Here is a 23,702-nt window from a genome sequence, read left to right on the forward strand (position 1 = left end):
CTATGGTATTCTCTCATGAATAGGTACGCAGATTCAGGTAGTAGGGTAGGTACCTACCTACCTACCTAGGTATATAGATGCCTTAGAGTGTACTCTAGGTATACGGGATACCTGCCGCGTGGTAGTATCTACCTAGGTAGGTACCTAGGTAGTATAGACAACCTTTTACGTGTAGTTGTGAGTACTAGTAGGGTGCGGGCTATACATCCCTGGAGACGCCGTAGGCAGATAGCTCGTAGGCTCGTAGGCTAGGCTCGTAGGACCCCTAGGACCATATAGGTTCCTTCGGTGGATGCCGGCTTTGCCAGCCGCCGTGGCACCGTATCACTCAAGCCACCTCTGCGCCGGGGCAGTCTGAGACTTCCAGACAGTATATAGGTAGGTACATAGGCACCTATGTACCCACATATGTATATAGGTACCTGCCCACCTCGAAACTCTAATCTGAAATGGCCCGTTGCCTTCATGTACCGGCTACCTACCTTAGGCTCAGATATCTCACGGGGCGTGCCATCCGGTACCTTCTACCTGGCCTTATCCGTCCTACCTGTCTGTACCTTTCTCCTAAAGGGGGTACCTACCTAGGTACGTGTCCGCATTGACATCTACCTACCCCCCTCCTCCTCCCTCATCTTCGATTTACCTACGTGCACGGGGTGCCTGAGATAATCGGATAGGTACCGAGGTACGTGGCTGTGCGCTATGTCGCTTACGTGGGATGCGTGCGTGATGTACATAACCGACGCGCATATCGATGCCAGTATGGGACATGTACATACTGTTATGTGCGTACCGTAGGCGGGTACCTGGCCCGTTAACTGGCGAAACCTGCGAAACCTGCGAAACCTGCGAAGAACTGCCTCCAAGCCCTCAAGTCCTGCCGCCTTTCTGTAGCGTCTTTTTCGTCTCTCCTCCGTAACCCAGCCTTGCCTCCTCATCTCCTTCCCGCAACCCCCTCCCGCGTCGGGCTCCATCGTCTTCCCTACCCACCTCGACTAGCTTTGGACGCATTCTCTCTATACCCTCTCCTCTCCCTTCCTCTCTCTCCCTCACACTCTCTCCCTCCCCCCCTTCGTCCTCCATATACTCTACTACCTACTCGCCTACCTGCTCGCCTACCAACCTTCCCAGTCAGAGCCACCTGCGCGCCGCCTTTCTCCGCGCACATCAGACGCCGCCCGCCACTTACATAGCCGATCCTACTTACACACTTACATCCCACCTAATCTGCCCATCCACCCACCAACCAACCTGCCTAGCTTCGCAATCCGTACCCTCCAACCCACCCGCCGCCCTCCTCTCGAGTGGGAAATGACCTGCCCCATCTTTTGTTGATGGCGCTGCCTTCTTGACTCTAGCTGTAGCTGCGAGGACCGGCGTAAGAAGTGACCATGACGAGAGATGATGGCCGCATCACCTCCTTCGCGAGTTCCAGCAGCGGACACTCCAATATCACCCTGAAGGCCTCTGCTCCCACCCGCTCCGTCTCTGTCTCCTCCGCCCCGACCAAAGCCACCCCGAAACCCATCAAGACGGGTGAGCATGGCAAATTCAGGTGCGTCACTTCGCCAGTCTCCTTCGTCGCATGTACCGAGTCCACAATACATATGGGGAATCCTCCCCCCCCCCTCCCCCCCCGGTTGTGCTCGGCCCTGTCGTCTTTTTTTTCTTCTTCTCTTCTTTCCCGTCCGTACTCCATAGTCGTAATCTTTTCCAGGTACTCTCCTGCCTAGATCCGGAGAGGGAAATTGAGAGTTGTGGGACACACACGCCACACACACACACACAGAGAGAGAGAGAGAGAGAGAAAGAGAGAGAGAGAGAGAGGGAGGGAGGAGAAAGACCTTCTGTCCACGTTGGCTCTCCAACTGTTGCGTGCGAGCGAGCGAGAGAGAGAGCGAGAGAGAACCCACTTCTCCCCATTCTGTTACGCTGCCTGTGTTGAAAACAACGTTCTTTCGAGCTGACCACCTTGGCGTCCCGCGCTTTGTATTTAGGTCGTTCAAGGAAGAGTCCCAGGTCTCGCCGACGGCTTCTGGCCATCGCATCGCTTTATCGCCGTCTTCGACCGCTTCTAGCAGCTCCCTCCTCGACAGCCGTCGACTGAGCGATCTCACCAATTACCGCCGTGACCTTGCAGTCCTCGACCCCTCTGGCGGCCGCATTCCGCAGATCCAGCGAGACCCCCCCACGACTAGCTCGCACTCCCAGTCGGGTGTGGCTCCCTGGATGTCTACGAACGGTGGTTCTGGTCCTAGCGCGTCCCCGAGCGCCTTCGCGACCAGCTTCTATAACGACTCGAGCGATAACCTGTCTACCAACTCGCAATTGTCGCCCGCCTTCCGAATGGGTTCTTCGCGGCCTAGTCAGTTATCGAACAATGATTCTCCCGATGCGGCCTACTATATCGACGACAGGCGGCCGTCGGCGGCGAGCATGACCACGACCAGCAGCCAGGGCTCCAAAAACAGTAGCAGCCGGGGCGGGTTCAAGAAATTACAGGGGTTTTTCGGCGAGGATTTTCCAGGCCGTGATTCGTCTGAGACTAGCTTACCAGCGCCCACTCCCCAAGGTCAAGGCAAAGATCAACGCTCCTATTCTTTCAACCGACCACGTCGAGGGAGGAATGACTCGAACGCGACGGACCACACGCGAGACCCTTCGCCCTCCTCTTCCCGCCCACGAACACCGGTGCCATCGAGCGACGTAGTACCATTCTTGTACCAGGAGGTCAACGACATCGCTAAATACGGCGAGGCCCCAGTTCGAGAGATGCTAGCTGGCCCGGATAAAGAGCGCTTCACCCAAGACAACTATGCACAAATACCACCCAAGACTTCGTCCTCCTCCCGGTCCGGTCACTCTATCGTGCATCTGGGCAGCCACCATCGCCACCACAAGAGTAACGATGATCCCAACACGTTGCGGCCAGTCGTCAGCCGTGAGGACTCGGCCCCGAGCATCTACAACGTGAAGGAAAGGGGGGGATCGAACGCCACAGCACCGCGGTCGCGGGCCCAAAGCCCAACGCCGAGCAGTACCAGCAACGGCAGCAGACTCGCGTCCATTGACGGGCAGACGTCGCCCGGCGCCTCGAACAAGCGAGGGATCCTCGACCGCCTCCGACGGCACAAGAATAAGGACGAAGGCGGCCAGGCTCGTCTGAGGGGTATGCCCAACTCGTCGCGTTCTCTCGCGCCCGCGTCTTCGCGGCCAGACTCGTCGAGGGGGGGAGCACAGTCGCCTTACGACAAGCCTCTCCCTAGCCTAGACTCAGGAGGAACCCCGTCGTCTCGCCCCTACAACAGCCATCGCCAAGCGACTTTTAACAACAAGTTTCCCTTTGCCAAGCGAGGTCGTGTGCACAAGTACTATGACGATCCCGACGAGCATATTGGCCCGACCGATCGGAATGACAAGGGTATGATGTTCCATCTGGACACCAACCTGAACGATATGGAGGGCATCTTGGCGCAACCACAGCCGTTGACGCCCATGGAGCCTTCGATGTTTCAACTAACGGAAGCCGAACTCGAGCCGATCCAGGGTAGGGGGGGTGGAGCATGGAATGCGCCGGATAGCTGGGCTGTCCGCCGCAACGCTGAAGAGAGAGAAGCCCATGTGCCCGAAGTCGACGATGTTGGAACCCCGCCTCGACCGGAGGAGAAGACGACCCCCCATTGTATACGGGTTTTCCGCGCTGACGGTACTTTTGCCACGGTGCAGATGCCGTTGAACGCAACCGTGGCCGACGTTATGGCCCAGGTCGTTAAGAAGACCTTCGTCACCGAGGGCCTCGGGAATTACCACATCGTGCTGAGAAAGCATAACCTATCCCGAGTCTTAGCCTCTACGGAGAAGCCGCTTCTCATACAGAAGAGGCTGCTGCAGCAGGTCGGCTACGAAGAGAGGGATCGCCTTGAGGATATCGGTCGCGAGGACAACGGGTACCTATGTCGTTTCCTATTCCTCTCGGCCAGGGACCGTAGTTTTACCGCTGTCCCGCAAGACCTCGCACCCGGCAGAGGCGCGAAGTTCAACCACATCGACCTTACCGGACGAAACTTGGTTACAATCCCCATTACGCTCTACTCCAAAACCGCCGATATCATCTCCCTAAATCTTTCCAGGAACTTATCTCTCGACCTCCCGCGGGACTTTATCCAGGCCTGTCCCCAGCTGCGTGATATCAAATACTCCGGTAACGAGGCCCGGAAACTTCCCATCAGCATTGGGAGGACGGGCCGACTGACGTTTCTCGACGTGTCCAACAACCGTTTAGAGGAATTAGAACACGCCGAGCTTGGCCGGCTGACAGGCATGTTGAAACTGAATTTGGCTAATAATCGCCTCAACCACCTGCCTAAAGAAATCGGCGCTTTCAACCTACTCCGGTCTCTGAACATCTCGTCTAATTTCCTGGACAAGTTCCCTGTATTCTTATGCGACCTAGAGGGCATAGTAGACATCGATATCAGTTTCAATTCAATCTCTTCCCTGCCCGACGAGATTGGGAGGCTCCGGACCATGGAAAAGTTCGTCGTGACCAACAACCGACTGGCGGGATCCTTGCCGTCGACGCTCAGCGATTTGATAAACCTCCGCGAACTGGACATCAAGTACAACGCACTCACCACTATCAACGTCCTATCTGACCTCCCGAAGTTGGAAATCGTATCCGCGGACCACAACGCGATCTCTCAGTTCGTCGGCAGCTTCGAGCGGGTCCGCAGCTTGAAGTTGAATTCCAACCCTATCACCAAGTTCGAGATTGTGAGCCCTGTGCCGACTCTCAAGATACTCAACCTGTCCAGCGCCCAGCTCGCCAGTATCGACGGCTCTTTCAATAACATGGTGAATTTGGAGAGACTTGTGCTGGACCGCAACTACTTCGTGTCCCTTCCCAACACCATTGGTAACCTGAGGAGGCTGGAGTATTTCAGCATAGCTCACAATTCGGTGGGCGAGCTACCACCAGAGATCGGTTGTCTGAACGAGTTGAAGGTGCTGGATGTCAGGGGGAACAACATTAGGAAATTGCCGATGGAGCTGTGGTGGGCAAACAAACTGGAAACACTGAACGCCTCCTCGAACGTGCTCGATAATTTCCCGAAGCCAGCCTCGCGACCGCCACAAATGCCCGGGGAATCTTCCGGCTCGCCCTCGGCAAACAACAAGCTGCAGACGGGGCTCTTATCTCACGCGTCTAGCTCGGAGGACCTTCTACCGGACGGGTCGCGGCGGCCTAGCCAGGTTTCGAGCACGCTACTGAGCGTCGGGCCCTCGCCCATCCCGTCAGGGGACAGAAAGAGCTCCGTCGTCTCGGTGTACGGAAAAGGGGGGCGGAAGACCTCGGTCCTCTCACGAAGCGCAGCGACCAACAGCAGTACTAACGGAATCATAACCCCAGTGGCGGCCTTGAGGAAGGATTCTGGGCTTTCTAGCCGGCTGACAAACACATTTGCCGGATCGCTGAGAAACCTCTACCTAGCCGATAACCAGCTCGATGACGATGTGTTTGATCAGATTACGCTCCTAGCTGAGTTGCGCATTCTGAATTTGTCTTACAACGAGCTTAGCGATATGCCGCAACGCTGCATCAAGAACTGGCCTCAGCTTGTGGAGCTTTACTTGTCTGGCAACGATCTGACTAGCCTACCAGTTGACGATCTAGAGGAATATAGCTTACTTCAGGTACTCCACATCAACAACAACAAGTTCACGAATCTCCCGGCAGATATCTCGCGAGCCAAGAAGCTGGCCGTTTTGGATTGCGGGAACAATGCTCTCAAATACAATATCTCGAACGTGCCGTACGACTGGAACTGGAACTTGAACCCGAATTTGCGCTTCCTCAACTTGTCGGGCAACAAGCGATTAGAAATTAAACACACGAACCTGGGCCTCGGGTCGATGAATCGCGAGCAGTATACCGATTTTAGCCGGTTACTAAATCTCCGCGTGCTGGGGCTGATGGATGTCACGCTTACGCAACCGAGCATACCAGACCAGAGCGAGGATCGACGTGTCAGGACTTCGGGCTCGCTAGCCGGTCACCTGCCATACGGCATGGCTGATACGCTGGGTAAGAACGAGCATTTATCAACCATAGATTTGGTGGTTCCGAGGTTCAACTCCTCGGACACGGAAACGCTCTTGGGCTTGTTCGACGGCCAAGCCCTATCCAGCGGCGGTTCTAAGATTGCCAAGTATCTCCACGAAAATTTCGGGCACATTTTCACTATGGAGTTGAAGGCTCTGAAACAACGCTACAACGAAACGCCGACTGACGCGCTTAGGCGTGCGTTCCTCGCCCTCAACAAAGACCTAGTAACAGTGGCTATCGAGCATACCGAGAAGAGACCCTTGTTGTCGCACCGCGGTTCGTCCGCACCCGTGGTCTTAAGCAAGGAAGACCTCAACTCCGGGGGCGTCGCTACGGTTGCATACCTTCAAGGTCAAGAACTATACGTTGCCAACGTCGGCGACGCCCAGGCTATGCTCATCCAATCCGATGGCTCACACAAGATTCTCACGCGGAAGCACGACCCCGCCGAGCCGAGCGAACGTCAGCGAATACGCGATGCCGGAGGCTGGGTATCGAGACAGGGGAAGTTGAATGACGCTCTCGAAGTCTCTCGCGCTTTCGGCTTCATCGATTTGATGCCAGCAGTACAAGCTGCCCCCCACATCACCCAAGTATCTATCACGCCGCAGGACGAAACAATTTTAATCGCTACGAAAGAGCTATGGCAATACCTAACGCCCGGGTTGGTGGTTGACGTTACCCGATCAGAAAGAGGCGATCTAATGCGCACTGCCCATAAGCTGCGAGACCTCGCCATCGCTTACGGGTCGAGCGGGAAGATAATGATCATGATGATCAGCGTCGCCGATCTTAAGCGGCGCCAGGAGCGATCGGCCCGCCTCCATAGGGGGCAGAGCATGTCGCTGTATCCTTCTGGTGTCCCGGATGACTTCCAGTACCCGACCAAACGAGGCAGGAAGGCCAAGGGCGAGGTTCAGGACTCTACCTTGCATAGGCTCGAGGCCGAAGTCCCCGCTCCGACGGATAAACCATCGATTGTGTTTACCGATATTAAGAATTCGACCAATCTGTGGGAAATGTATCCTTCGGCCATGAGGTCTGCGATAAAGCTTCACAACGAAGTTATGCGGCGGCAGCTCCGCAGGATCGGCGGGTACGAGGTCAAGACGGAAGGCGATGCATTCATGGTTTCTTTCCCGACTGCTACTTCGGCATTGCTGTGGTGCTTTTCGGTCCAAACCCAGCTGCTCGGCATAGACTGGCCCTCCGAGATACTGAACTCGGTATCGTGCCAGGAAGTGTACGACAAGGACAATAATCTCATTTTCAAGGGCCTGTCGGTCAGGATGGGAATCCACTTCGGCGAGCCGGTGGCCGAGATTGATCCTGTCACACGTCGCATGGACTATTTCGGCCCGATGGTGAACAAAGCTTCCCGTATTTCTTCTGTCGCCGACGGAGGTCAGATCACCGTGTCTGCGGACTTCATCTCAGAGATCCAACGTTGCTTAGAGACGTACCAAGAAACCGACCGAAATGCATCTACAGGCTCCGACGATACCTTCGACGCCGATCTGCACTCGCCGGCGATCCGAAGAGAATTGAAATCGCTAAGCTCGCAAGGCTTTGAGGTCAAGGAGATGGGCGAGAGAAAGCTCAAAGGCCTAGAAAATCCCGAGATTATCTACTCCCTCTATCCGCATGTGCTCGCCGGCCGTATCGAGCACCACAATAACAGTGCCGCCGCCGCCGATATGCCTGAGAAGCCCGCTACCCTTCAGGCCGGAAGCGACCTCGGGTTCGACCCAGAGATAATATGGTCTCTTTGGAAAGTTAGTTTACGCCTGGAGATGCTTTGTAGTTCTCTGGAAGAGATGTCTGGCCGGGGACTGCAGCCGCCCGAGACGGAGTTGTTGGAGCGAATGAAGCAACGAGGCGGCGAGGTCACGGAACGGTTCCTCTTCAACTTCATGGAGCACCAAGTGAGCCGTATCGAGGTATGTAGCGCTCGCAGGTCCCGCCTCCGTGCTTCCTGGGCACGGATCTTTCGTCATTGTTGCTGACACCTCATGCCAGACTTGCATCTCTACTCTTTCGATGCGGCACATGGTCATGGGCGGTGGCCAGATCACCTCACTAGACGATCTTCGAACGCCGATGTCTGACGTTCTCGACACCCTTGCCACCCAGCTGTCTGAGCTCGAGAGGTACAAGGCCAAGTACGGCGACCTCGCTACCGATAGCGAGGGCGAGGGAAACAGCACCGGTTAACAAGGAATCTAATCAACTCGGTCTCGGCCCCCTCGAGCTTCACCGCCCACCTTTCAGTATAGCACATCGACCTGGAGGAAGAAGATTCCTAGTTGAGATGGCGTTGATCACGAGATTCCCCCAATGAAGAGCACCCGGCAGTGCTCAGAAATGCTTGTTTGTTTTCGAAGATCCCGACCAAAAAAAAAAGAGCGTGCGTGTTTTTTTGAATACAATCTTAATAAGTGGGCATGGTATAGGAAAGGGGTAGGTAGGAGTGGGAGAGATGATTTTACAGGCATAATTATTTACCGCGCTCTGCTTATTCTCGTCACAGAGGCCGCATGCTGGCGCTCTATAGGAAAGGAACAGGGGTGTTTACCGATGGGACGGGCCGGATTGATTTCCTCTTTTTTGAGTTGAGCTGTCTCTCTAAAATTCCGTTGGCATTGCCCATCGTCACGAGACGGCAATGTCCACGGGCTGGTATTGCTCCCTATGCCTCTTCTCGGCGTTATATATATGCGAAAGAAGAGGCCACCTCTAGCAGGTAGCAGGCGGAATAGCCTGTCGTATAGGATAGGATGGGGTGGCTTGACCCCTCATCAATAATATGCAATTCACCGTAGTGACTATTCTATCCTATGAACCTGTGTTGTTTTCGGTATGACTGATGAAACTAGTCTCGGGAGTCTGCCAGCCAGAGGCTGACGATGCCCTCGATCATTGTAGGGGGCACCGAAAGCTTTTGGAGGAAGACATATATAGCTTCGAGGAACGTGTGTGTGTAGGGGGGGGGGTAGTTATAAGTTACTTAGAGAAAGCAATCCTTCAGTGAAGCCATCGGATATATGGAGATTCGCGATGAGGACTTTATGTGTAGGCCTGAGGAAAGAAAAGGGGTAGTAGCAGACCTGAGTCCGCCGCTGTTGGCTGGTTGCGGGAAAGCAAGCACTAGGTTATTACTCGCTCATGTCTCTCCTAGGTAAACATAGAGTAGTAGACGAGGGAAAGCAACTAGAAGAAGGGAGGTTACGAGCACGCAGATCTCACGCGTTTTAACTCAACGGGCACGTAGGAGTATTTCTAGAGTGGCACGTAGTCACGCGGCTACGTCTTGAGCGCAAGGCCGATACAAACACGCACACAGCACGGATCGAGGCAACAAGGGTCCGAGAAAAAAAACCCCCGAACAAGAGTGCGTCGAAACTAGCGTGAACCGTTGACCTGTTGATGAGTGATCTCCGCGGCCGTTGCCAGGGGCAAAAAGTCTCAAAAAAAAGTGCACCCGCCGGGATTTGCACCCGGGTCTTTCCGTAACCCATAAGGTTCCAACGGTTGGGCCACTGGGAGTGGAATGAGCTGGACTTCTGCTCCACAGGTGCTGTATTGCGTACCGTGAGCCTTATCGTGGGATATAAGTGTCTTTCTGGAGGCAGCCGGCTTGCTGCTGACCCGGCAACGGGTTGTTTCCCCTACGCCCTTCGTGTGTGTGTGTTGGTTTGAGGAGGGAGGAAGGGAAGGGGAGAGGAATAGGGGGAGAGGCATAGGGGGAGGGGAGAGCAAGAAGGAATCAGGCAGACGTACTCACTCACGGCCTGGGTGTGAATCACGACGAGGGGGGCCTCAGAAGGAAGGTGGCCTGGCCTTGGAAACACACGCGGTGACACGAGTGTTAGGAACAGTCCTAGAAGGACAGTAGTATACACCCCGCTTATAACGTAAAAGTGAAAAGAAGAAGAACCCGTGGCCATCCGTGACCTACATCAGCCTTGACTCGCCTTTGGCAACTCCGTCGCCCAGAGCGCCCTTCGTGACTTCGAGCTTGTGCAATAGAAACGCTGCGTTCCCTTTACTGACTTGCTCCACCCAAGTCTCCTAACTCGGTCTTAGCCTCGAACGAAGCCTCCCGGTTGCCCGAGGCAAACTTTCCCCTTACGCCGATGTGCCTGTGCCGAACGCAGTCGGACTTACGCTTAAACCAGACTGCCCTGATCCTGCAGCGGACGTAGACAGCTTTGCAGCTCGTCTAGTCGCACCGGGCCGCGTCCGACTCGTAGAATAGGGTCTCCCCTCGGCATTGGAGGGTGGACTGGACGATCATCCCAGCCGGTTTGAGCGCGGCGGACCGGTGCTGAGGTTCGATGTAAAAAGCTTGTCGTAAAACTCGTCGATGGGTCATCGAGGCTTGGGGCTATACATTCTTAACTCAGCTCTGGCGAGTCCTCCCTGACAACGCCGTTGCTAGCTTCGGCAACATACTGCTGAGCCGAGATGGAGAGGGGAGGTTAGGAGGGGTATTCAAGTTATTGCCAAGGTCATCGCGTCGCTATACGTGGTCCCGCGTTTGAGTTCGCGCGGCAGAGAGTGGTTGAAGGCGGTGGGTGTAGAAACAAGCCTTGATCGAACTGGTGATGGATGTTGGAGATGCTGTCAATCAAACCATTGATGGTTGTCGCCTGTGGTCATGCGCAGGATGGTATCTGGAATCCGTCTACTATAGACACGGCTGGGTTGTCGGAGGCGAGATTTGGCCCGAGTTGAATTATCCCCTTAATATATATCCCTGCAAACCCCTGGTTCCGCCCCTTTAACCGAGGACGCCGTACAGAACTATATACACAACTGGGCTGTGAGGCTGTAGCAGAGGGGCTATAGCAGAGGCTATACCGTGTCACCACAATTACCACATCGTCCAGATCAGACCAACTACGTGGCATCCAAATGTGATATCACATGAGCCATATCCAATCGGGTAGTGTCGGGCATCGTCTGGATCGATCCAACCTATCCAAACTCCCATCTACTCACCACCACATCTCCCCTCCCCATATCAGTCTTGCCACGTCACTCATACAAGATATACCCAATACCATACATGCTGCGTAGTACAGACCAAGCTTGAAATCAGCCACTACTCCGCATGCGCCGCCTTTAAGCGCAAATAACGACCATCCGAATGTGAACCGCCCGGCTGCCCCGCTCCGGAAACGAACAAGTCTCCCGAAACAATTCCCCTCTCAGGCCGTCTTGGGCCGTCGCTGAATCGTCTTCATGCCCCCGTGAGCTTTTTCCACCAGCTACTTCGAGGTGTTGAGTCCGTGAAGAAGGATTCGCGCTCGCGATGTGGCTTCTCGGCGCTGCCGTCCGAGCCGCCGGGCCGACGATCTCTACGATCGCGCTCCTCGCGGCGCGCGTGACGACGCCGTCGATCTTCGTCGATTTCCGGCTCTGCTTCACCGTACTTTGCACGGCGGCGGGCGCGCCGCGCCGCGCGCCGAGCCTCCTCGTCGTCTTCCCGAGGCACCTCCGCAGCGGGACCGTGCTCGGGGGGTGGTCCGGCGTCCGAATGCTCCTTCACCCAGGAATCCGTGCCCGAGTGAGGCCAAGCTGCATTTTTGCTCCGTCCGTGCTCATACACGGTAGGTCGTGAGGATCGTTCCCGAGGGTAGACGTAGTCGTTAGTCGGCATCGAGCGTCTTTGGTTGTGCCTTTCTTCGGTGGCATATCTGGCCTCGCGTCTGCGCCTACGCTCTTCCCGGTCGTCCTCAGAAGCGTCAACGTAACGCGATCGTCGTCGCTCTGCCCGAGCAGCGCGTCGAGCCTCGGCCTCGGCCTCTTCCGCCGCCGCCGCCGCTTCCTTTTCGAGCTTGCGCAGTCGACGACGCTCAGCCCTCTCGGCCTCTTTAGCTTCCAGGGCGAGGCGCTCCGCCTCGCGTTCCCGAAGGGCCCTGCGTTCGGCTCGTCGAGCTTCGCGCTCCGCCTGCTTGCGAGCCTCAACCTCCTCTTCGTATTTCCTATGCCTCTCCCGCCTAGCTTCTTCCTTCGCAAGACGCGCCTCTTCGGCGGCCTTCTCTTCGGCCCTTCTAGCGCGGCGGGCTGCGCGGCGAGCTTCTCTCTCCTCCTCTACGGCGTCGTCGTCGGCGTCGCGGTAATCCCGAGAAGATTTCTTTGTCCTCCTGTCCGGCCTAGCCTCATCGTCCGTCATGTACTGTGTATTGCGTCGTCGCGGCTCAGGACGTGCTTCAGCACGGGGGGCGGGGGACATCAGCCCCCCGAAGAGGCTAGTGAGTCCCTTCTTGGTGGTCGAGTTCGATCGCTTGAGAGGAGGCGTCACGTCGAAGGCAACAGCATCGGCCATACCAGCATCATCATCAATCTTCACCTGTCCTGAGTTAGCCGCGCAAAGTTTCTCATACGAGCACGCCCTTACCTTTGACCGCCTATGAGCTGATTTCTGTGGGCTCGCAGACATATCAGCAGCTCTGGGCGCGACGTCTTCATCTTCGACGCCGCGAGTTGTAAAACTCCTCCGACTCCTGTGGCTCTTGTCGACGCCGAGGACTTTTGCGGCCTTGGGAGAGATCTCTGGTATCTCCCCAGGCGGTGGCGATACTGATTCGCCCATCATATCGACTGAATGCCGACGCGAACTCTGTCTGCTTGTGCCGTATCGCTTATCACGGGTCGACATGGACCGTGACAAAGGGGGGGTGCTCTGGAACACGCTATTCACGCGCGGCTTCGCGGTCGCCGTCGATTTCTTCTCCCCACGTTCCTCAACCCTATCCGAGGATGAGCCTTTAGAAGACGATGTCTTCTCTTTCTCCTCCTTCACTTTTCCATGCTTTTTCTCCTCAGACATCGGCATCTGTTCCTCTTTTCGAGGCGCCGCCGACCATGGTACCCAAGACGTGCTCGCATCACGATTTATCTTTGGCCGCTCCCTCCTGGAAGACTTGACTTCGGGTGGCGGCGTCGAGGGAGTTTCGGGGACCGCTGAGGGGGGGATGGGCACTTCGGGAGGAGGAGGAGGGGAAATCGGGTCTTGGGGGGGAGGAGGGATCACATTCTCAGGCTTAGTCTTGCCCTTCTTGCCCTTCTTCTTCTTGACTGGCGCCATGTCGATGATATCGACAATCTCGTTTTCGCCTTCATCGGGAAAGGCTCCAGGAAGGAGATCTTCTGAAGACCCGGGCTTGTCTTCTCTAGCGGATCGCGTTGCGAGGATGGCCACTGGCTGCGGCGGCGGCGGCGGCGGCGCGGATAGGGCATTGATCGGAGCATCATCGTCTTTAGCTGGCTCGAATTTCTTGAGTTTATCAGCGAGTTTGCTGCCCTTGGTTTTCCTCGGCTTCACCCAGTCATCTACGGCCTCTTTCGAAGACGACGGCGCGACCTCGACCGTGGCATCTTCGGAAACCTTTAATAGCTTAGCATATCTCATCCTGTGTTTCCTTGATATTTTGGGTACTTACTAGTTCCGGTGGTGGACTCTTGGATTTGCCGCTCCAGAACGAAAACAAGTCTGTTTTAGATTGCGGTTGTGGCTGACCTTGTGGTTTAGGAGCTGCAGTGCCCGCCAAAATCTCTTCCACTTGATCGGGATCCAAGTTTTCGAGATCGAGGCTGTCAAGATCTCCATCCTTAGTCTGGTCCTGATCCTGGTCCTGGCTCATGACCTTGTCGTTGTCGTCATTTTTTACCTCGTCCTCGTCTTGTCCCTTGCTGCGGTCCCCTTCTTTGTTCTTGTCTCTCTTGGAAGGTTTATCTTTATTATTGGTGGACCTGGACTTCTTATCGTCGGACTTGGAACCCTTCTTGGATTTCTTCTTGGCCGCCGCTTCAGCTTCTTCACGCTCACGCTGGGCCCGTTCCTCTGCTTCTTGGGCAGCCCGCTCCTCCGCCACCCTAGCCGCTCGCTCCTCGGCGTCGCTAACTATCTGTTCCTCAGCTTCCGGAACAGTTTCGCCCATGTCAGGCATAGTGGTTTGTTCTTCAGCTTCTTCGGCTATTTTCTCTCCGGCACGAACTTTGGCTCTCTCGGTGAGCTCCTCTAACCTCTTTTTGTCACTCCCTCTTAGCTTTTTTTTTTTGCTCTTGGTAGTGAGCATTGCCATTTCTTCTTCCTCGGCGGCAATTTCAGCTACTAGTGCTTCGGCGTCTGCCTTCTCCCTGGCCTCGGACGCGGCCCTCTCTTCGGCTTCCCGCTGGGCCGCTTGTTCCGCTTCCCTGGCAGCTTTCTCCTCGGCGCGGCGGTTAGCATTCGCAGTGAGCTGATCTAAACGTCTCCGATCCTTTTTGGTTAGCTTCTTCATAGCTCTCAGCGTGGCAAGCTCCTCCTCCTCAGAGGCAATCACATCTGCTAGTGCGGCAGCTTCTGCCTCGGCCTTCTCCTCCTCCTCGGTTTTTAAGCCGCCCCAGCCGTGCTCTTCAAGTTCCTGGTCGGATAAGCTCAGCTCTAGAGACGGTGGAGTAGGCGCTGGAGGTGGTGACTTCTTTTTCCCTCTGTCCAAATTGCCCCACGTCCAGTCGTCGTCCTCGACTCTATTGCCCTTGCTCTCTTCGATAGAGTCGGGTTGAACCACATTGAGATGAGAGCCATTGGCAACTTCGACCGGGACATTCTTACTACCCTTCTTCTTTTTCTTCTCCTTCTTTGAGGTGTTCCCCCCCTCGATGTCATCATTCTTGGGCTCTTCGATCGAGTCGGGCATTAGACTATCATCGGCATTTCGTCTCTTGTCCTTGCCGACCTCATGACTGTCCCAGAAATCGGCACTGCCCGCAGCGCTGTGTGTTCCAGGGGCATTTGGTGGTGGATGCTTGTGATCAGACTCCTTATCGAATTCACCCGAGCTTCTGAGTTTATTCTTACTCCAGTCAAGCCAGCCTTCGTCGGTGATGGGGTTAGGAGTTTCGTCCTTAGGCTTTGTAGTGTTCTTCTTAGCGCCCCAGAAGCTCCAAGCGCCGCCGTTCTGCTCCGCAACAGGCATAAGAGTAGTTTCGGGGTCCGGTTCGGGCTCTGAGGGTCGTGTGTCTGGGGTTTTCTCGTTCGAAGGCTCTTCAATGGCGGCGGCTCCTTTTTTGCTCTTCTTTTTGTCCTTGGACGAGCCGAAAGCCAGCAAATCATCGTCCTGAGAAACACCTGGTTCAGGTAAAATTTTCGGTGTCTGGTGAAGACTCTCATTTTTCTTCTTCTTCTTTTCCCTGACAGGAACATTCCATTCAGCGAAATCATTTCCCGCCAGGTCGTCTCCCAATTCCAGGTCACGGGGAGGCTCCGGCTCTTGCAGAGCCTCTTCCTCACCACCATCTTTTTTCTTTTTCTTTTTCTTCCTTTCGTCCTTCTTCGAGGAGTCGGAAATAGTAAAGGGCGGCCCGTGACGATCGCCTTCAGCTTTCTCCTTGTCAGGTTCAGTTTCTGGCTGAGGTTCTGAAGCAAGGGTCATGTCCGGCCCTAAATCCCCCAAAAACGCGGGCACGGTAGCGCCCCTGTTCTTTTTACTCTTTTTCGAACCGGAGGCGACGGAGGGTAGCTCGTCCTCTGCCTTGTTAGCCGGTGCTGGTGCTGGAATAAATTCAGCCTCGGGGTCAGGTTCAGGGTCGGCACCCTCGGGCTGCTCTTCAACAGTGCCAGCGCCCTTCTTCCTCCTCCTCTTCTCCGCCTTGGTGTCCCCCTGATCGTTGTCAAAATCACGTTTCTCCTTCTTTTCGGGCGCCTTGCCCTCAGACTCCGGCGGAGGCTCGGCGACGGGTCGTGATTCTGGCTCCTGAACCTCTTCATCGGCTATACCCTTAACTTTCTTGAGAGTACTCACCAAACCGGTGATCCAGCCTTTCTCGTTCTTCTTACTTTCCTTCTTAATAGGTTCTGGCTCGGGCACGCGTTTAGGCTCTGGTTCGGGCACCGGCTCAGGCTCAGGCTCAGGTTTAGTGTCCCTGGATTTCTTTTTCCTCTCCTTCTTTATGTCCGGTTTAGTTTCAGGCTCCTGCGTCTTCTCAGCTATCCCCTCTGAGTCGGCAACTGCGGTTCTGGTGGTATTTTTCTTGCTCTTGCCTGAAGCGGCCATGTCGCCTCGGTCGTCCCCCTCCTTGTTCTCAGCCTCGTGAAGCGAGGGCGCTCGTTCCCCTACACTCTCCTCCTCTATGACTTTGCCTTTCTTGTTCCTGTCCTTGGTACCGAGGCTCCCGGCATCATTGAGAGTAGTAGTAGTTTTAGTTTCCGGCTCTGATGTGGGCTTGAGCCCTTTAGTTTCTTCCGTCGAATTCTTATTTTTCCTCTTGCTCGTTGGAGGTACATCAGCCCAGGGATTCGCATCCTGCATCGGGTCGAGCTCAGGGCCGGGTGCAGGCGGTTCAGGGTCGATTGGTTCGCTGGCTATTCTCTTCTTGGTCTTCTTAGATGAGGGGCGGAGAGCGGTGTCTACGGACGGCGCTATAGTATCACGAACAAGTAGCTCGGCGACCGCCGCTGCGACGCCTTTCCTATTCTCCTGGCTCGTGCTTTGACGATCTTGGGGATTACCGGCCGCAGCCGGTTCCGAGCCCTGGTTCTCAGCAAGCGCACCCTCTTTCCCCTCCCGAAGAAGCAACTTTCTCTTATTCTTTTCTTTGGTAGTCGAGGTGAAACCAAGGCTGTCGTCTTCCTTGTTCTCGGTGGGGTTGTCGGATGTGGCTGGCTCCTCCGTCTTGGGCTCTTCCGGACCAGCATACAACTTCTCTCTTTTGTTAGATTTTATGCGGTCAGCACTTCGCGAGTTGGCATCGGTATACTCCCGTTCCTTATCTTCGTTCTCCACTTTCTTTCCATCTTTCCTTTCCCTCTTTCCCTCTGCCCTCTCTGGCTTCTCTATTCCCCTTTCTTCCCTATCCTCATGTTTGCCGGACCCATCGTTTGACCAAGCCCACGGCCCTCCCCAGCCTCCCCAACCAAATAGGCCCTGCTTGGTGCCGGTCCCCGTGCTGCCGCCGGAATTGGGACTGGGAGATGGCCCGGGATTGTCCAACTTGACGTCATCAAATGTGTCTAGTTTCGTAAGTTTCTCTGGCGGTTCGCTCTTGTCTTGAGCCCTATGGGAAGTCCCCTCGGATTTGGTGTCGGGACGATTCTTGCCGGGCTTGTTCTCGAATGCTGCCCACGCATCGCTGGACCTGATATCCCCTATGGTGTTTTTCTTGTCCTTGGTGCTGCTCCTCTTCTCTCCCCCCTTCTCCTTCTCTCCCCCCTTCTCCTTCTCTCCCCCCTTCTCCTTCTCCTTCTCCTTCTCCTTCTCCTTCTCCTTCTCCTTCTCCTTCTCCTTCTCCTTCTCCTTCTCCTTCTCCTTCTCCTTCTCCCTCTCCTTCTCCCTCTCCTTCTCCTTCTCCTTCTCCCTCTCCCTCTCCTTCTCCTTCTCCTTCTCCTCATTCTCCCTTTCTTTCTCTTGTTCCTTCCCCTTGCCCTTTCCCCGTTCCTTGTCTTCGCCCTTTTCCTCATCTCTACCGTTGTCGTCGTTGTTACCCTCCTCTTTTCCGCCCCCGCCAGCGGCTCCGTTCCCCTTTCCTCCTTCACCATTTTGGTCGCCGTTATCATTCTGATCGCCCTGATCTCCACCATCACCAGCTTTATCTACCTCCGCCCTTCTATTAGGCTGGGTTGAATTCCTCTTCTTCTTTTTGTTGGGAGCGTGTTGGATAAAGCCTTCCTCGGACGGGACATCGAAATGGATGTTGAACGTCGGTTCGCTAATCAACGGATCTCTCTGCTGTTCGTGGCGACGCCGAGAGCCGTCTGGTGTCGGAGGGGAGTAGCCGCCATCTGAATGGCAGTGATCGGAGCTACGAGCAACCCCGCCCGTCTGGACAGAGTCAAGGGAAGCTTCAGCTAGGAGACCTTCCTTTCTTTGGTTCGATAGTCGTCGCGATCGCTTCGGCTTGGAGTCGGGCAATACCAACGACTTGATGACAACATGATGGTGGGATATTTGGCCGGGATTGGACGCCCGGTTCCGTTTCTGTTCCGGCTTATATCGGTTAGCCTCGAGTTTCAACGGCAGGTTACGTCTGGCCTTGAGGTAGGTGTGAAGCCGATCGTTTATAGATCTTGCCCTAGACCACTTGGTGATTCGTCCATATAACGCTAGCTCGACTAGCTGTCTTTACAAGGAGATGAAGATTCCACCAGGTACTCCGCAGCAACATACACATACCGGTGGTTCTAGGGGCGTCATGAGGAGCCAAACCCTCGCGATAAGCGCTAACTGAGTCCGCAAGCCCAGGTCGTCCCATCGAGGGGTAGCTATCGGTACGGTGGCTGTCGTGAATGGCCGGCCCGTCGGCCAGCCGGAGATATCTCCTGTCGCGTCTGCGCATAACGCCATGATCGCAGCCGTGGCCATGTTGAGATCAGAAGCTCGACGGGTCGCAACAAGAGGGGAAAATCATGGACATTAATATATCGTCTTGGAGGGATGAGACAGGAAACAAGAATCGGCTGGCACTCCTAGATCAGTTCAGCAACAGAAGAAAGGTACCTGTAGTAGGAGAAGAAGTTGGGGTTGGATAATCCGCCCGCTCCTTCGGGCGTCGAAATCCTTTGCGGGTCCAAAAATATGAACCGAAGAGGTCCAAGGGCGTCGTGGTTGTTGGTCGATGACGATCGACAAGACGCGCTCGGACAAGATTGAGCGGAGTAAGGCGTGCCGATAAACATGAAATTGCTCTCGTCTCCTAGCCCTGCCAGGCTTAGCTTTTCTTCCCTTCCGGCTGTCTCTCCTGCGGGGCAAGAAAGAGAGAAGAGAGGGGGGGGAAGGGATGGGCGTATAGATATGAAGGTATAAGTTGTACCCGGCGACGCAACGGTAAGAAACAAAAGGATAGCCAGAAACGAACAGGCGCAAAAAAAAAAAATTATAACAAAATAAAAGCAAGGGGGGAGGCAATACGTCGCACAGATTACAGGAGGCAGGGAAATTTGGCCGGCGACAAGCACCAATAATGTTGCGACGCGGTACTGCGAAATGTCACGATGCGTAGAGCAGAGGATTCCGACGATTGATTGGTCGGGTTGCTTCGTCTTCCCACGGGCGGGCGAACCGCTTTTCTCTCTGCCTCTCTTTCTCTTGATTCTCTCTTCTCTTCCGTCTTCTCACGCATGCCGCATGGCGACGCGGCTTACGCACCGTTGCGCCGGGATCGATCCGGGCTTGGATGGGTCAGACCGCCCCCGTCTCCGTATCTGCCTGTCGCTCTTCCTGGTTTTCCACTGGCGAGCGCTGAAATGCAGCGGCTAGGAGAAGAGACGCGGGCCTCGAGGTAGGGAATAATGCTGCAGCCGGAGACGCAGGCCCCCGATAGTATGTCCCGGAGTGGGCGGCACTTGATGTCTTTGAGCGGTTGGGGAATGTCAATGTTGTCGATGCTAGGTTAGTGGGTGCGGGCGTAAGCAAGCAGCAAGTCGCGTTGCCGGGCGAGACAAGGCGAAGGGGAGCCAGAGAGGATAGAAGAGGCCGAACGGATTGGATGGGCCAGGTCTTTAGTATCTACCAGGTACCGGCTAGGAGGTAGGCAGGTACTATATAAGGTGTTATATGCGAGATACAGGTATCTACCTCCTACCCAAGGTACCTGGGGTAGGTACCTACGCTGGCCTACCTAGGTAGGTACTAGTACAGTATACCCGATTCATAGCGAGGCACGTCCTCTACGAGGAGACGTGGGCGACGAAAGAGGAGGGGTCGAGTGGACAGGACGTACTCCTAGGTACCTATCTAGGTACCTTTCCCTTAGCCAGAAGTTGGCGTGGCAGACCCGCTCCTCCTCTACTCTCTTGAAGTCACTTGACATTTTACTCTATTCCCTCCCAACCCTTTTCCCTCCCCTCCCCCTCTCTCTCTCTCGAATCCGCCCACCGTCCGTCTGTCCATCGCCCTTCGTCCATCCGTCGTTCGTTCTAACCCAGCCTACCGTCTCCGTACCGCAATCGACCCAGGTGGCATTCTCCACCGTGGATCACGAAGAGATCTATCTAATTTCGAAGGCCGAGTGGATGTTCCTCCTAGCTTCCGAACTCGTCTCTGCACTATGCAATGTACAGATGTGCGTGTGTACATACATATGTGCATACATATATGTACATAGCTATACATACGTCTACCAAACCGACGGCCCCGACGGGTCAGATGGGTCGAGATTGGGGGTCGGATGGGTCAATGGGTCAATGGGTCAAATGGGGTCAGATGGATCGGAGACGAACGCACGAGAGGGGAAGGGGGGAGAGAGGGGACCGGACGGGAAAAGAAAACGAGGATAGACGGGGGTGGGATACCGAAAAAAAGTGTGTCGAGTCCTGAGAATGGGCATCTGGGCGAGAGATGTCGATGAGCCTAATCGCTTCGTTGATGGGCGGACGGAGGAATTGACCACAATTGATTGAGCAAATCGACTTCCGGTTGGGACCCTGCGTCGTTTGATGCGCACGCGGCCTGCGCGAGTGATCACCACTCACCCACGTCTCGATGGAACCCTCCCTTCATTAGGAATGGGTCCCCTTCGGCCATTTTCTGTATTGTCTCTCTTTTCCCCCTCTCTACGTCCACCCACCCTTCCCCCCCTCCTTCTTTTCTATATGTACAGGATGGAGTCGCCTAGCTGTTGTTGTTGTTTTCCCTTTTTCTTTTAGGCGTAGGTATGTCGTTTAGAACTATCATATCTTGCGCGTCGTACTCGTGCGACTCCGAGGTAGTATCGCGGAACGAGCTGAGAATATACGCATACAAACGGACACGTACGTACGGCGCGGCTGACAGGCGCAAAGAAGTATTGGTGGGCGAGGAGAGGAGAATAGGATGCTACGTAGGTATGTTAGAAGTGGGCAAGGGAAAGAGAAATTCAAAGCCGGCCCTCGTCGTCGCGGATCCGGGATCTCTCTCTCTTCTCGTCGCTCATCCTTCGTCTTGCGCGACGGTTGCACTACTCATACATACGCTGTACCCGTGCGTCTTATCTGGGAATAGGGTGCGTGTCCAAGACGCGACCCGGCCAAGCGTCCAATCGCCGACGCATCTGCTCACGCCCAGCGGGCAGCCCACAGCCCACAGCACACACACACACACACACACGCCATCTATGAGTACACAGGTAGAGGTGTCTGTGGCACTCTGGCCTGCTCTTCTCGTCTGCGGTGGAGGGGCGGCGAAGGTAGCGATACATGACGGATGGGCAGCCATGCGCCGATTAGCCTGGTATCTGCTCCTCGGCCCACACATCACCGTCCATCCACGTCGCTGGTGTCCATCTGCGAGCGCACTCTGCGAAGGCATGCCAGATGTATCGGCTGCAGGCTGCGTCTCACCGACCACGCCCGCTCCATGCCGTTGCTATAGAAATATCACGAGGGGCCTGTGTATTGTGTGTGTACACATCGTATGTGAGGTAACCTGTCAGGTTAGGTACCGTAATCTCATGTCCTACTACTGGCGGTTCGACCCGCTGTCGCGTGTACACACCTACCTACCTTGTATATACACACCTACCTGGTTGGATTAGGTTAGGTAGGTACCTAATCCAACGCATGTATCGATGCTCTCCTCTCTATCGACACCACTCCCCCCCCCTCCTCCGCCTTCACACCCTCTCCTCTCTCCAATGTTCCGTCAGCCAAGTCCTCTGGCCGATCCTCCACCATGTCCACACGCATGCCCACCGAGAACGGCCTCGCGAGCGCTCACCGCTCAAACCCACGCCAACGCCGTTCAGGCAGCCTTCCGGCATAGAAACGTAGAAGCCGCCTCCAGAGAACGGCACAGCGTCGATCTGACTAGGTCTCGGGAGGTGATTCTTTCAAGCAATTGGCCGACGGGTCGACTGCATGACATTCTACTGGGCTCTCCGGCAGTGCCAGGAGACCACGCCGGAAACAGGCACGGCCAGAGGCATGCCTACGTATGTATGTATGTATGACTCCTACGATACGAGGCTCGCATCACGTCTACATACCTATGCATCTGCATACCAAATGCCCGCTCGCCGTCCGTTGGGTGCCGCGACAGCACCAGCCCCGCACCTATTCCCTCGCAATACCAGACGATGGCTCGGACAGTGACAGTTCCACGTAGGGTAAAAGGGACCACGCCCTTCCGCGTCGCGCGTTGGAAGACTCACAATGGTCCTATCTCTTGCGTCGTATGCCCTGACACCTCGGGCCAGATATTTTGCCACCTTTGACCGCACTTTGGCCGGGCACGCAGACGCTCCGAGCCTGCTTGCTTGCCCGTTGGTGCCAGCCTATTAGGTAGGTAGGTATATCGAATTCAATTTCCCACGAGGCTCTTTCGGGCTCGACGGCTCGATACCTCAGCCGGCACGCGAGTCCTTAACCGGGACACGATGCGTCCCGCATAACATCCACATATCGTCCACGTACCTACCATACTACGTATGCTTCAACACCGACGCTGGATAGCACCCCATCCGTAGCAATCCCAGCCAGTCGCAGATACGCTTTCGCGAAGGACGCCACCGCACCACGGAAGTCCCGAGTGGGTGTATGGGTCTCCGTAGCATCTCTATGACAGCACGCGAGCTGTCTAATCGATGGATCGGGCTACATCGACATCCCAGGTCCAACTCTCAAGGGTTATCATAGCTGGATGCAGACGGGATCCAGGGTTGTCTAGTGTGGGCCTGGCACTACCTACTAGATACTTCGTACATGCAAAGGCCCTCGCGCCCTGATTAGGTATCCGGCTGGTCAGTTGAAGTGGGCGACGAACGAGCCACGCTCAGTATTGACAGCAGCGATGGCAATACGATCCTAGCCTCCTCCCTATTAACATGAGAGGTACTGCACCGTAGACCTACTCATACAGATAAGGCATAGGGCGCTGATAGCCCAAGGGGTGAAGCTATATACACACCTATTCGCCTATTGATTTAGCACACGTGGAGATCGACGCCAGCCCAGTTAGGCCAGATGAAGCCCTCCGCCGGGAGTATAACTGAAACTTATCGGCTATGCACGCTGCTGCACTTACTAGCCAAGCCGCGTCACCGACGCCGTCTTAGCCATTTCCGGAATCCAAAACAGTGTAAGATAGTAGCCAGCAGCCGTCTCCCCTTCCCGATCCACGCTCTATCGTTTCCTTCCGCTCCACCAGAGCGGTCGTGTCAGGAGACTGGGAAATGTGTGTGAGAGGAGAGGGGGAGGGGGAAGAGGGGGCGCAGTAGGACGTACGCGACATGGGGGGCCCAGGCGCGCGAGAGAGAGGGAGGGAGAGGCGGATATAGCGCCAAATTTTCTAAACCCCCATCATCGCGCATGAAGAGAGCGTGATCAAGTGATCCGACCCGTGAGAGAGCAAGTGATTCCTTTCCCTTCTCTCCCCCTTCCCACCTCCCCACCCCTCTCAGGCGTACCTCTCTCAAACCTCCCTGTCCGCCTCGCACGCGCAGGCCACCGCTGCCGTATTTCCCACGGTACGAGGCTGGTGGGAAAGCAGGCAGTTAGGATGGTCAGGAGTCCGACTGCAGGTTGTTTGCAGGCGTAAATAAATACCTACCAGTAGCGACACAACTTGGCGATTCCGATATCATTCCCGGTGTTGTAGGTCTACCGATTAGTGTGAAATTTTATTACTCGTCTCCC

General features: G+C 55.4%; 2 protein-coding genes and 1 non-coding gene across 3 annotated transcripts; 1 reads left to right on the forward strand and 2 right to left on the reverse strand.

Moving 5' to 3' along the window:
* The first annotated feature begins 802 nt into the window (after nt 1-802).
* GGS23DRAFT_573272 (PP2C-domain-containing protein) lies at nt 803-8,984 on the forward strand. The gene is made up of 3 exons (XM_051516671.1): nt 803-1,555; nt 1,998-8,046; nt 8,126-8,984. The coding sequence occupies exons 1-3, from the start codon at nt 1,392-1,394 to the stop codon at nt 8,318-8,320; spliced, it is 6,408 nt and encodes a 2,135-aa protein (XP_051370922.1). The 5' UTR covers nt 803-1,391; the 3' UTR covers nt 8,321-8,984.
* Nucleotides 8,985-9,582: 598 nt separating this feature from the next.
* Nucleotides 9,583-9,684, reverse strand: GGS23DRAFT_t62. Its single transcript has one exon. It is a non-coding gene; the product is annotated as a tRNA-Gly (tRNA).
* A 1,501-nt stretch (nt 9,685-11,185) lies between these two features.
* On the reverse strand, nt 11,186-17,806 carry GGS23DRAFT_111647 (uncharacterized protein). The gene is made up of 4 exons (XM_051511000.1): nt 17,393-17,806; nt 13,558-17,282; nt 12,513-13,502; nt 11,186-12,464 (listed from the first exon to the last, which is right to left on the reverse strand). The coding sequence occupies exons 1-4, from the start codon at nt 17,673-17,675 to the stop codon at nt 11,352-11,354; spliced, it is 6,111 nt and encodes a 2,036-aa protein (XP_051370923.1). The 5' UTR covers nt 17,676-17,806; the 3' UTR covers nt 11,186-11,351.
* Between the last annotated feature and the right edge of the window lie 5,896 nt (nt 17,807-23,702).

Source organism: Durotheca rogersii (assembly GCF_024521655.1).
Source record: "Durotheca rogersii strain YMJ 92031201 chromosome Unknown GGS23scaffold_14, whole genome shotgun sequence".
In the NCBI taxonomy this organism is placed as follows: domain Eukaryota; kingdom Fungi; phylum Ascomycota; class Sordariomycetes; order Xylariales; family Xylariaceae; genus Durotheca; species Durotheca rogersii.